At 43.9% G+C, this 13,162-nt stretch overlaps 1 protein-coding gene across 5 annotated transcripts in view; it reads right to left on the bottom strand.

Moving 5' to 3' along the window:
• The window catches only part of dst (dystonin), a 647,938-nt gene that overhangs the window by 85,618 nt on the left and 549,158 nt on the right, over positions 1–13,162 (bottom strand). For all 5 annotated transcript variants that reach the window (XM_070884881.1, XM_070884882.1, XM_070884878.1 and 2 more), the window contains one exon: positions 12,012–12,230. In XM_070884881.1, coding sequence (XP_070740982.1) covers positions 12,012–12,230 — 219 coding nt within the window. The remainder of the gene's footprint in view (positions 1–12,011; positions 12,231–13,162) is intronic.

Here is a 13,162-nt window from a genome sequence, read left to right as displayed (position 1 = left end):
TTTCAGTTTGTGTATTCAAGTGTTTTGTTGGCCAAACGCTGGAATATGCGAATTCCCCCGACCTTTGAACTCACTGGCGTTAATGTTCTGGTGAAACAATGAGAATAATTATAGGCTGGCAATGATCCAGTTCCTTGACCCAGTGTAAAGCAAAAAGAAATTCAAACAAACAAGCCCTTTGAAGATGACATCATGGACGAAGGCTCTACCCTTGGGCCTAAAATCTGAAACTCAGTCATTTCCTGTGACTTGCACTGAAACAAGAGGCTTCCAATTAAGTTGAAGCAGGGATAGGTATTATATTGCGAAGAAAACAAAACCGATTCATTAACATGGGTAGTTACATACAGTCCTTCTGCAAACCCCAATGCATTCTATACTCCAGCTTTAGAAAACGTACGTATCACTTCAAACCCTTGGGTATTTTGTAGATCCTGCTCATTTTTCAAGTGGTGAGAGTGTTATATAATAGGGAGAACTTAAACTTGTCGAGTACAATATCAATCTTGCTCTCTCGTCCACCCACTCAGAAGTGTGTGAAAAGTCAGCGGATGAGCACCAGCAATAGCAGAGAAACTGGAGAGGAAACGCGATAGCTGCGAACATCGCTCTGCTGGGAGATCAGATGCTGGTAGCTTATTTGGAAGTGCATGGTGCCACATCTTTTCAAAAGCCTTGGAGAGGTCCAAGATAACGACAAATAATTCAGTGATATTTTTGAGCGCACAGTTTCACATGTGCATGGCGCAGATGGGAAAATCATTGGTGAAAACGATACTGGCAATCATAGATTGGGTCAGAAGCTGCAATGTGGAGGAGAGTTCGCAATAGTTGCCGCAACTTGAGACAGTACCAAATGTGAAGGCAATAGGGTAGTAGTTGAAAGGGCAAGAGGAAATCACTTGGCTCAGGGATAGTGTCAAAAAGCAAATTACCAAATAGACAGTAAGATGGACTGACAGCAAGAGGTTAAAGAGATGACAAAGACAAATTGCATAAAGCATTCAACCACTGCAGAAGATGCAATGGCTCCTACAAATCTTTAATTGCAAGAAAATGGGCATTTTCAAGTTAATGTAAAACAATTTCACAGATTGATCAAGTCCAAAGGGGACAATGCTGTCAGAACATGTGCAAAGTGCACGATAATTTAAGCAAGTAGAGATGTTCGATGCACTTATTTGAGGACCATAGAAGGGATCAGAGCTATGGCATTACAATTTCTGGGGGTTTCTCCAGGAGTTTAGAAGACTTAAAGATAATCTTATTGAAACGTATATGATTCTGAGGGTATTTGACAGGGTAGATGCAGAGAGGATGTTTCCCTTCATGGGGGAATCCAGAACTAGGGGGCATAGTTTCAGAATAAGGGGTCGCCCATTTAGAACTGAAATGAGGAGGAATTTCTTCTCAAAGGGTCGTGAATCTTTGGACTTCTCAGAGAGCTGTGGAGGCTGGGTCACTGAATGTATTTAAGGTGGAGATAGACAGCTTTTTAAAAAAATAAGGGAGTCAAGGGTTAAAGCAGCAGCGGGAGCAGAGGCGAGGCGAGGCGGAGTGCTTAAAAGCAGCGCGGCGAGTGCAGGCCTGACAGACGCAGTGGACCTGTGTGGGAGCAGCAGCGGGAGCAGAGGTGAGGTGAGGCGGAGCGCTGAAAAGCAGCGGCTCAACAGGCAACATTCAAAAGGATCGTCAGAGTTTAAAAGTGATGTCAGCACAAGAGAAGCAGCTGATTGGGGAGTAGTGGGTGAGTGTTTTTTTTCTGTTACGTCAGTACTTAGTCGGTAAATAGTTGCTGGATGTGTTTTGCTTAGGTTTATTTTTGCATCATAGTTCCGAGTCTAACGAGAGGGATGGCAGGGCAGCTCAATCCCGTGGATTGTACATCCTGTGGCATGTGGGAAATCCTGGACGCTTTGCGCGGCCTGGATGACCACGTGTGCAGGAGGTGCTGCCACCTGCACCAACTCGAGCTCCGCGTTTTGGAGCTTGAGCGGCGGCTGGAGTCACTGTGGTGCATCCGCGAGACTGAGAGCTACGAGGATAGCATGTTTCTAGAGGTGGTCACCCCGCAGCTTAAGAGTGTGCAGGCAGAGAGGGAGTGGGTGACTGCCAGACAGAAGAGGAGGACTAGGCAGGTAGTGCAGGAGTCCCCTGAGTCCATCTCGCTCTCCAACCGGTACTCTGTTCTGAGTGCCGCTGGGGGCGATGGTGCCTCTGGGGACTGCAGCCAAAGCCAAGTCCACGGCACCACGGATGGCTCAGCTGCGTGGGGGGGGGTGGGGGGGGGGAGGGGTGGAAGAGTAAGATCTGGAAAGCAATAGTGATAGGGGTTTCGATAGTTAGGGGAACCAATAGGCGATTCTGCAGCCGCAGATGTGACTCCAGAATACCTCCCTGGTGCCAGGGTCAAGGATGTCAATGAGCGGCTGCAGAACATTCTGAGGAGAGAGGGTGAACAGCCAGAGGTCATGGTCCATATCGGTACCAATGACCTAGATGGAAAGAACATAAGAACATAAGAATTATGAACAGGAGTAGGCCATCTATCCCCTCGAGCCTGCTCCGCCATTCAATAAGATCATGGCTGATCTGGCCGTGGACTCAGTTCCACTTACCCGCCCTCTCCCCGTAACCCTTAATTCCCTTATTGGTTAAAAATCTATCTATCTGTGACTTGAATACATTCAATGAGCTAGCCTCAACTGCTTTCTTGGGCAGAGAATTCCACAGATTCACAACCCTCTGGGAGAAGAAATTCCTTCTCAACTCGCTTTTAAATTGGCTCCCCCATATTTTGAGGCTGTGCCCCCTAGTTCTAGTCTCCCCGACCAGTGGAAACAACCTCTCTGCCTCTATCTTGTCTATCCCTTTCATTATTTTAAATGTTTCTATAAGATCACCCCTCATCCTTCTGAACTCCAACGAGTAAAGACCCAGACTACTCAATCTATCATCATAAGGTAACCCCCTCATCTCCGGAATCAGCCTAATGAATCGTCTCTGTACCCCCTCCAAAGCCAGTATATCCTTCCTTAAGTAAGGTGACCAAAACTGCACGCAGTACTCCAGGTGCGGCCTCACCAATACCCTGTACAGTTGCAGCAGGACCTCCCTGCTTTTGTACTCCATCCCTCTCGCAATGAAGGCCAACATTCCATTCGCCTTCCTGATTACCTGCTGCACCTGCAAACTAACTTTTTTGGAATTCATGCACAAGGATTTCCCCCAGATCGGGGGGGCACGGGTTAATGTTTTTTGTTTACTCCCAAAAAGAGTTTTTCATGCACAAGGACCCCCAGGTCCCTCTGCACCTCAGCATGTTGTAATTTCTCCCCATTCAAATAATATTCCCTTTTAATGTTTTTTTTCCCCAAGGTGGATGACCTCACACTTTCCAACATTGTATTCCATCTGCCAAACCTTCGCCCATTCGCTTAACCTATCCAAATCTCTTTGCAGCCTCTCTGTGTCCTCTACACAACCCGCTTTCCCACTAATCTTAGTGTCATCTGCAAATTTTGAAAGAGGGATGAGGTCCTGCAGACAGAGTTTAAGGCGCTAGGAGAGAGATTTAAAAAGCAGGACTACAAAAAGTAGCAATCTTTGGATTAACCCCAGTGCCACGAGCTAGTGAGTACAGAAATAGGAGGATAGAGCAGATGAATGTGTGGCTAGAGTGATGGTGCAGGAGGGAGGGCTTTAGATTCCTGAGACATTGGGACCGCTTCTGAGGAAGATGGGACCTGTACAAGCCAGACGGGTTGCACTTCAACAGAGCCGGGATCAATATCCTCGTGGGGGGCGGGGGGGGGGCGGTTTGCTTGTGCCTTTGTGGAGGGTTTATACTAGCTTGGCAGGGGGATGGGAACCTGAGAATAGATTCAGTAGGGAGGGGAGTAAAACTGGAATTAGAAAGCAAAAACTTAGAAAGTGAATTTGAAGGACAAAGGAAACAAGCAGGAAAAAATGGTAAAAAAAACAAATTTAAAAGCTCTTTGTCTAAATGCACGTAGCATTAATAACAAAATAGATGAGTTGACGGCACAAATAGATACAAATGGGTATGATCTGATAGCCATTACAGAGACGTGGTTACAAGGTGACCAGGACTGGGAACTAAATATTCAGGGGTATTTGACAATTCAGAAGGACAGATAGAAAGGAAAAGGATGTGTGGTAGCTCTGTTAAAAAAGGATGGGATCAGTGTGTTAGTGAGAAATGATATTGGCTCAGAGGATCAAGCTGTTGAATCAATTTGGATGGAGATAAGGAATAATAAGGAGAAAAAGTCGCTGGTGGGCATAGTCTATAGGCTCCCTAACAGTAGCTGCACTGTTGGACGGAGTATAAATCAAGAAATAATGGAGGCTTGTAATCAAGGAACGGCAATAATCATGGCCGATTTTAACCTCCATATTGATTGGACAAAGCTAATTGGCCTGGGTATCCTTGAGGAAGGGTTCATAGAGTGTATCCGGGATCGTTTCCTTGAACAGTACGTTGCGGAACCAATCAGGGAGAAGGCTATCTTAGATCTAGTACTGTGTAATGAGGCAGGATTAATAAATGATTTTGCAGTAAAGGATCCTCTTGGAATGAGTGATGATAACATAGTTAAATTTCAAATTCAGTTGGAGGGTGAGAAAGTTGGGTCTCAAACCAGGGTCCTAAGCTAAATAAAGGCGACTACAAAGGTATGAGGGCAGAACTGGCTAAAGTGGTCTGGGAAAATAGACTAAAGCATGGTTGGTTTATGAGCAGTGGCAGATAACCATCCATGGCTAAGGAAATAAGGGATGGTGTCAAAGTGAAAACAAGGGCATACAATGTGGCCAAGACTAGTAGGAGACCAGAGGATTGGGAAACTTTTAAAGTCAGCAAAGAATGACTAAAAGAATGATACAGAGAGAAGATAGATTATGAGAGTAAACTAGCACGAAATATAAAACCAGATAGTAAGAGTTTCTACAGAAAAAGGAAAAGAGTGGCTAAAGTAAATGTTGATCCCTAGAGGATGAGACTGGGGAAATTAATAATGGCAAACAGGGAAATGGCAGAGATGTTGAACAAATATTTTGTATCAGTCTTCATGGTGGAAAACATCCCAATAGTGGATAATCAAGGGGCTGCAGGGAGGGAGGAAATTAATACAATCACTATCACTAATGAAGTAGTACTCGGTAAAATAATGGGACTAAAGGCGGACAAGTCGCCTGGATCTGGTGGCTTACATCCTAGGGTCTTAAAAGACGTCGCTGCAGAGATGGTGGATGCATTGGTTGAAATCTACCAAAATTCCTCGGATTCTGGGGCAATCCCAGCGGATTGGAAAACCACAAATGTAACGACCCTATTTAAAAAAAGGAGGCAGACAAAAAGCAGGAAACTATAGACCAGTTAGCCGAACATCTGTCATTGGGAAAATACTGGAATCCATTATTAAGGAAGCAGTATTGGGACATTTGGAAAAGCATGATTCAATCAAACCAAGTCAGCATGGTTTTATGAAAGGGAAATCGTGTTTGACAAATTTGCTGGAGTTCTTTGAGGATGGAGCGAGCAGGGTGGATAAGGGGGAACCATTGGGCATGGAGTATTTGAATTTCCAGAAGGCATTCGATAAGGTGCCACATAAGAGGTTACTGCACAAGATAAAAGTTCATGGGGTTGGGGGTAATATATTAGCCTGGATAGAGGATTGGCTAACTAACACAAAACAAAGTCGGGATAAATGTGTCATTTTCCAGTTGGCAAACAGTGACTAGTGGGGTGCCGCAGGGATTGGTGCTGGGTCCTCAACTATTTACAATCTATATTAATGACTTGGATGAACTGAGTGTAATGTAGCCAAGTTTGCTGATGATACAAAGATGGGTGGGAAAGCAAATTGTGAGGAGAACACAAAAAATCTGCAAAGGCTCAGTGAGTGAGTAAAAATTTGGCAGATGAAGTATCATGTGGGAAAATGTGAGGTTATCCATTTTGGCAGAAATAATAGAAAAGAAAATTATAATTTAAATGGAGAAAAATTGCAAAGTGCTGCAGTGCAGAGGGACCTGGGGGTCCCTGTGCATTGAAACACAAAATGTTAGTATGCAGGTACAGCAAGTAATCAGGAAGGCAAATGCAATGTTGGCCTTTATTGCAAGGGGGTTAGAGTATAAAAGCAGAGAAGCCCTGCTACAACTGTACAGATTATTGGTGAGGTCACACCTGGAGTACTACGTACAGTTTTGGTCTCCGTATTTAAGGAAGGATACACTTGCTTTGGAGGCTGCTCAGAGAAGGTACACTAGGTTAATTCCGGAGATGAGGGGGTTGACTTACGAAGATAGGTTGAGTAGGTTGGGCCTATACACACTGGAGTTCAGAAGAATGAGAGGTGATCTTATTGAACCATATAAGATAACGAGAAGGCTTGACAAGGTGGATGCAGAGGGGATTTTTCCACTCATAGGGGAAACTAAAATTAGGGGACATTATTCTCAGAATAAAGGGCCGCCCATTTAAAACTGAGATGAGGAGGAATTTCTTCTCTCAGAGGGTTGTAAATCTGTGGAATTCTCTGCCCCAGAGAACTGTGGAGGCTGGGTCATTGAATATAGTTAAGGCAGAGATAGACAGATTTTTGAGTGATAAGGGAGTAAAGGGTTATGGGGAGCAGGCAGGGTAGTGGAGCTGAGCCCATGATCAGATCAACCATGATCTTATTGAATGGCGGTGCAGGCTCAAGGGGCCAAATGGCCTCCTCCTGCTCCTATTTCTCATGTTCTTATTAACGTATCACAACAGGTTCAGTCACAGCAGCAGTAATAGCAAGCTGCTGAAACCAGACAAAGTAACACTGCAATTGTGAACTGGTTGAAGAAAGAGTTAAATAGAGAAATTAATCACTTGGGTTTCTTTCACTGACTTGATGTGCAGATATTTCAAGCAAAAAACAGAATTCTCCGAAGGCAGGTAGCTACTCACTCCCCACCAGTTACAGTTGCTCAGAATATAGTGTTGGCATCTTATCCACAAAGTGATATTTTGCTTTTGCTGCAGTTGGGTCAAAACTAGAACAAACTGATGCGTCCATTCACATACCCATACAACTGTGAAATACAGTCCCAGTTTTGAGAAGCCAATCTTTCAGAAAAAGGCATTTTACTCGGAACAATAAGCTTCAGACACATACACAAAGGTATGCCAATGGCCTGTTGTGCCTGACCAGTGTTGTCTACGCTCCAACTATCTTGATTAGATTATGTTAACCCTTAATAGAGATGCAAGTCAATTCTTTCTAGCAGTTGAGCGTGCTCAGTGAATACATCTGGGGATGCATGCATCTGGGAAAAGAAACAGACCATCACGTCTGGCTTCTTTCTGATCCATTAAATGCCAATAGATTAGAAGCCAATTTTACAGCACGCAGTCGTAGAGAACATTGGAGAATGGGATCTTTCTCAGTAGACCTGCTTTTCGGCTAAGAAACACAGTTGATAGAAGAGATTCATAGGCTATGAACAAAAATACCTCCTTTAAATTGTGTATTGTAGCCAATTCTAGGCACCACACCTCAGGAAGTATGTCAAGGCCTTGTAGAGTGCAGAGGAGATTTACTAGAATGGTACCAGGGATGATGAACCTCAGTTGTGTGGAGAGACTGGAATTGCTCTCCTTAGAGCTGTTCCAGAGGAGATTTAACAGGGGTGTTCAAAATTATGAAGGGTTTTTATCGAGTAAATAAGAAGCAACTATTTCCACTGGCAGAAGGGTCGATAAACAGAGGACATAGACTTAGATAACTGGCAAAAGAACTAGAGGGGAGACGAGAATTTTTTCACGTAGCGAGTTATGAAGATCTGGAATGCACTGCCTGAAGCAGATTCAATAATAACTTTCAAAAGGGAATTGGATATATACTTGAAAAGAGAAAAAAAAATCACAACGTTGTGGGAAGTGGGACTAATTGGATAGCTTTACCTAAGAGCCGGCACAGACACGATGGGGCGAATAGCCTACATACATTCCTATGGTAAATCATACAGAGCTCTTCTTGGATTCCAGAGTGAAGAATCTTCACATGGTGAAGATGAACCTTGATGCCATTCACAGAGGCAGAACATAATGGAGCAATGGAGGGGTTCTTTTAAAACAAGGATCATCGAGACTGCAATTAGGAGGAGAAATAAGGACCGAACAGGTCAGATTTTTCCTTGAGCAGGGTGAATGAAGGTCAAATAAATGTATGCACTGAATTTAATGGTAACACTGCTGGGAGCCCACACACACTCTTTCCCCAAAAGAAGTCAAATTTTAAACGCATTGGCAACCTGTTATTGTCGTCAGTCTCGATGTCTGCACATGCAGTGCTGAACGCCCTATCATGTCGTGATAAACAGCACATTTAACACGATAACTCAAACTGTTCATCTAACTCACTGCAGATTTACAATGTAAACATCTTCATTGGAAGAGATGAGCTGATAGTGACCAGAACACGTGTACAGCAGCAGAAACTGTAGAGTGCTCAACAACTGCACCACAACTGCACCGAACTCGACACTCATCAAAGATGGCTGCAAAACATTAAGAATGCAAGGTTTCACTGGAGACAGGGAAAGAATATTTGCCAATCTGGAATACTTAACCCTCATAACCCAAGCAGTTGGAGCCTGAACTATTTTGGAACCAGAGTGTGGGCTCGATGACAAGGGTGCTCATGTTTTGGGGGGCAGGGGGGTGTGAAATAGTTCATCTTTTTAAGTCTAAGCACTTCACAAAGTGTTGTGAAATGCACTGACCTTGACGCCAGCACTGGTTGCGTGAGCCAGACTAACGTCAGCTCAAGCTCATGCAGGCAAAAGGACCACATAAACAAATCACAGCTTGGGCCATGCCTGTGCTAAGGCACCGGTAGTGTGCGCTCCTTCGCATAACAGATCAACACACAACAGTTTAATCTTCACATTTTAAAATGCCGGGACTCAACAACAAGCTCAAGAAGAAATTTCGCAACTATGCACATCATGATATACTCCAAAAATAAAAAGAAAAAACCCATTTACTTTTTCAAATAAGGCTGAAAATAAATCTGCCCCAATCATTCTGACCATGAAACGCCAGACAAGTCCCAAAACAAGCTGCACGATGAGTACAGAACTGGCTTCGATTTCAATTCAGCAATACTGAAGCGGAAGGTTCATTTTAATATTCGTCATAAAATCATTGAACATTTACAGCACAAAAGGAGGCCATTTCGGCCTATCGTGTCTGCGCCGGCCGACAAAGAGCTATCCAGCCTAATCCCACTTTCCCGCTCTTGGTCCGTAGCCCTGTAGGTTACGGCATTTCAAATGCACATCCAAGTACCCTTTAAATGTGTTGAGGGTTTCTGCCTCTACCGCCCTTTCAGGCTATGAGTTCCAGACCCCACCACTCTCTGGGTGAAGAAAGTTCCCCTCAAATCCCCTCTAAACCTCCTGCCAATTACTTTAAATCTATGAGTTGTAGTCAGGGTATTTTGCACATCTTGGTGTTAAGGTGGCTGGGGTGGGGGTGGGAGGGTGGTGGTGTACAGGGGGGGGGGGGGGGGGGAGTCTCATTAAAGGTTTGGGGATTCTAGTGCTGGCAAATGGAATACAGAGTTTTGCACAAAAAGTCAGAATCTATACTCTACTCCAAAGTCAAACACTGTGTCAGTGAGTTACAGAGTAAACCTCTTCTGAATGAGCCAACACTAAAAAGGCAGCATCTGCAATTTCCACATACAACAATTCACCATTTTGCCCTGTAAAGCAAGCCTGAAACAGCAAATTTGAGTGAATTATTAAAGGGAGAGGGGAATGTGTGCACTGAGTGCAGTAAATGAGAGTGTTACAGTAGTAGTGACACCAACAATTGCGGAATCCATTCTGAGGGGCGTCGCCAATCCGTGCCAAGTTTAGAGAGATAGAGACACTCTGGACTGGCACTCGTCCAGCAAAATTGAAGCTACAATTACAGCTGGTTTAACACATTTGCTGAAAACATACTTTATTTGTTTTGCACCCAATGTGCAAGGTAAGAACTGTGTTAAACACATAAAAGTATGATGATACTGGAGATTCAGAACATGGAAAAGTGATTGGAAATGTTGTGGCATTGACAAGTAGCGTAAAAGAATGGTGTGGAATTAAACATACGAGTGGCCAAATATTGCCTTTTAAGGTTACTGAAATATCAGTATTAATTTACCATTAAACAGAGCTTCTGGTTAGTTTTTCTAAACAAAATCCCTCATTCTGATGGTTACAAATGCTAACTGTAGATAATTTGTCTTTCTGCATAACTTGCGATAATTCAAACTTTTGGTAACTGGCCAAATGGTTCAACTGGATTCCCGATTTCCGAGAACGTCAATCGATCATCTTTAGTTTTTTTCTTCCAATTCTATTCTTTTTCTCCCCCTAACTTTCTTCTTCCACCGAAGACACAACCTCATGCTGGGGATAGAAGAGCCAGTTCACCGCCCAATGCTCCCACTGGGGAGACGCACTCAAAGAATCAGCACTGCAGTATCGGAGCCCCATCACCAATCCACACTCCCTCCTGCTGGGAGTGGGAGATGGCTGAACTTACCCTTTCGACCCAAGAGTGCAGCCCTCTCCTATCTGAACTTCATGACCAGTCTTCACATGAGCCAGGACAGTAGGTGTCCACAGGCTATTTCATCCATTTGACCATAGTTTTGGGGGGTGGGGGGGCGGGGAGGAGAAAATCATTGTTTGGTTCAATCCTTTCCTCACCGGATGCCCACATACACTTTCCAGCTCGAATCGCTGGATAGCAATCAAGAATAAGAACATTTGTCGATCTGTCCTCTCCTTAGCTCAAGAGCAGTATCCCGATCACTGCCCCAATGGAGATTAGCTAACAGCTCAGACTACGAGTGGGACTTGGGACCATCTTGATCTGTACGGCTCAGTACCACACAAGGAATTACGCTTATCCAGGAAAAGCTACCAAGGGAGCTCTTAATTTTGTAGAATTATACAGCACAGAAGGAGGCCATTTGGCCCATCATGCCTGTGCTGGCACTTGGAAAGAGCTCTCCCATTAGTCCCTGTCCCTCTGCTCTTCCCCCAAAGTCCTGTATTGTTTTCCTATTCAAGTATTTATCCAATTCCCTTTTAAAAGTTACAACTGAATCTGCTTCCACCGTTCTTTCAGGCAGTGCATTCCGGATCACAACAACTCGCTGCATAAAAAGAATCCCCTCAACACCCCCCTGGGTTCTTTTGCCAATTATCTTAAATCTCCTGTGTCTCTTCTGGTTAGCAACCCTCCTCCCTATCTACTCATCAAAACTCCTCCTCATTTTGAACACCTCTATTAAATCTCCCCTTAACCTTCTCTGCTCGAAGGAGAACAATCCCAGCTTCTCCAGTCTCTCCGCATAACTGAAGTAATTTTGGTGATTATGTAACATGAATGATAGCCACAAGACTTTATTAAATGAACCAATTACTTAACAATAATAGTTAAAGCACAAGGCCTTACTGGTGGGTTGCTGATTTTAAATTCAGCTGAACATGTAAGGATAGCAGCTGTGTCTGTTCTGAATACTATAAGTGCTATGTCTCACATACTTGTCAGACTTCACTGGTCCCAGAAATGTGCATTTCTCTCACTCACACAAAAACTTGCATTTATATAGCGCCTATAATGTCATAAAATGTCCCAAGGAGTTTTACAGGACGGTATCAGGCAAAATTTGACACTAAGTCACAAAAGGGGATATTGGGACAGGAAGGGGTAGTTGTAACAGAGGAGAGGGGGGATTAGGAAGGGAATTCCAGACCAACTAGACTTTCAGAACAAACCCAATTCCAACTTGTACATTGCTTTGTACCACGGAAAGGGTGAACAGAAGTTTTAGGATGTGGGCCTCGTTTCCATTTGCTATTAGACAGCATTGGCTGAAGAGAATTGAGCTAAGACTGGTACCATATGCAGCGCGTCGATGCACCCATTTCCTTACCCGAAGTTCTTCCTGTTGTTGCTTTAACATCTCAAATTCGATGGCTGGAGTGGGTAACTCCGTAATCAGCGCCCGGGTCTCTTCAAGCCATGGCCAGAGCTCCTCGTAGGTCTCACAAAACTGGCTGACCAGAGACTGAGCCCGTTCCAGCTGCAGGTATCTCTCCGCGTTCAACTGGCTAATCACCTCGTACTGTTTCTGAAGTGTATCCAGCTTGTTCTACACAAAAAAAAATCAAAGCATTTCTGATTACTGGAATCACAAACAGTAACTTAAACTAAATTAAAATTGTATCTGTTTCTTTTCTCAAAACAGGGAAGGTGGCTCAACCACGGCTAACAAGGGAAATTAAGGATAGTGTTAGATCCAAGGAAGAGGCATATAAATTGGACAGAAAAAGCAGCAAACCTGAGGAATGGGAGAAATTTAGAATTCAGCAGAGGAGGACAAAGGATTTAATTCGGAGGGGGAAAATAGAGTACAAGAGGAAGCTTGCCGGGAACATAAGAACCGACTGCAAAAGCTGCTATAGATATGTGAAGAGAAAAAGATTAGTGAAGACAAACATAGGTCCCTTGCAGTTGGACTTCGGTGAAATTATAATGGGGAACAAAGAAATGGCGGACCAATTAAACAAATACTTTGGTTCTGTCTTCACGAAGGAAGACACAAATAACCTTCCAGAGGTACTAGGGGACCGAGGGTCTAGTGAGAAGGAGGAACTGAAGGATATCCTTATTGGGCGGGAAATTGTGTTGGGGAAATTGATGGGATTGAAGGCTGATAAATCCCCGGGGCCTGATTGTCTGCATTCCAGAGTACTTAGGGAAATGGCCCTAGAAATAGTGAATGCATTGGTGATCATTTTCCAACAGTCTATCGACTCTGGATCAGTTCCTATGGACTGGAGGGGAGCTAATGTAACACCACTTTTTAAAAAAGGAGGGAGAGAGAAAACGGGTAATTATAGACCGGTTAGCCTGACATCAGTAGTAGGGAAAATGTTGGAATCAATTATTAAGGATGAAATAGCAGCGCATTTGGAAAGCAGTGACAGGATCGGACCAAGTAGCATGGATTTATGAAAGGGAAATCATGCTCGACAAATCTCCTAGAATTTTTTGAGGATGTAACTAGGAGAGTGGACAAGG

This window comes from Pristiophorus japonicus, chromosome 7, assembly GCF_044704955.1.
Source record: "Pristiophorus japonicus isolate sPriJap1 chromosome 7, sPriJap1.hap1, whole genome shotgun sequence".
NCBI lineage: Eukaryota > Metazoa > Chordata > Chondrichthyes > Pristiophoridae > Pristiophorus > Pristiophorus japonicus.
This window is presented reverse-complemented; position numbering and strand designations above follow the sequence as displayed.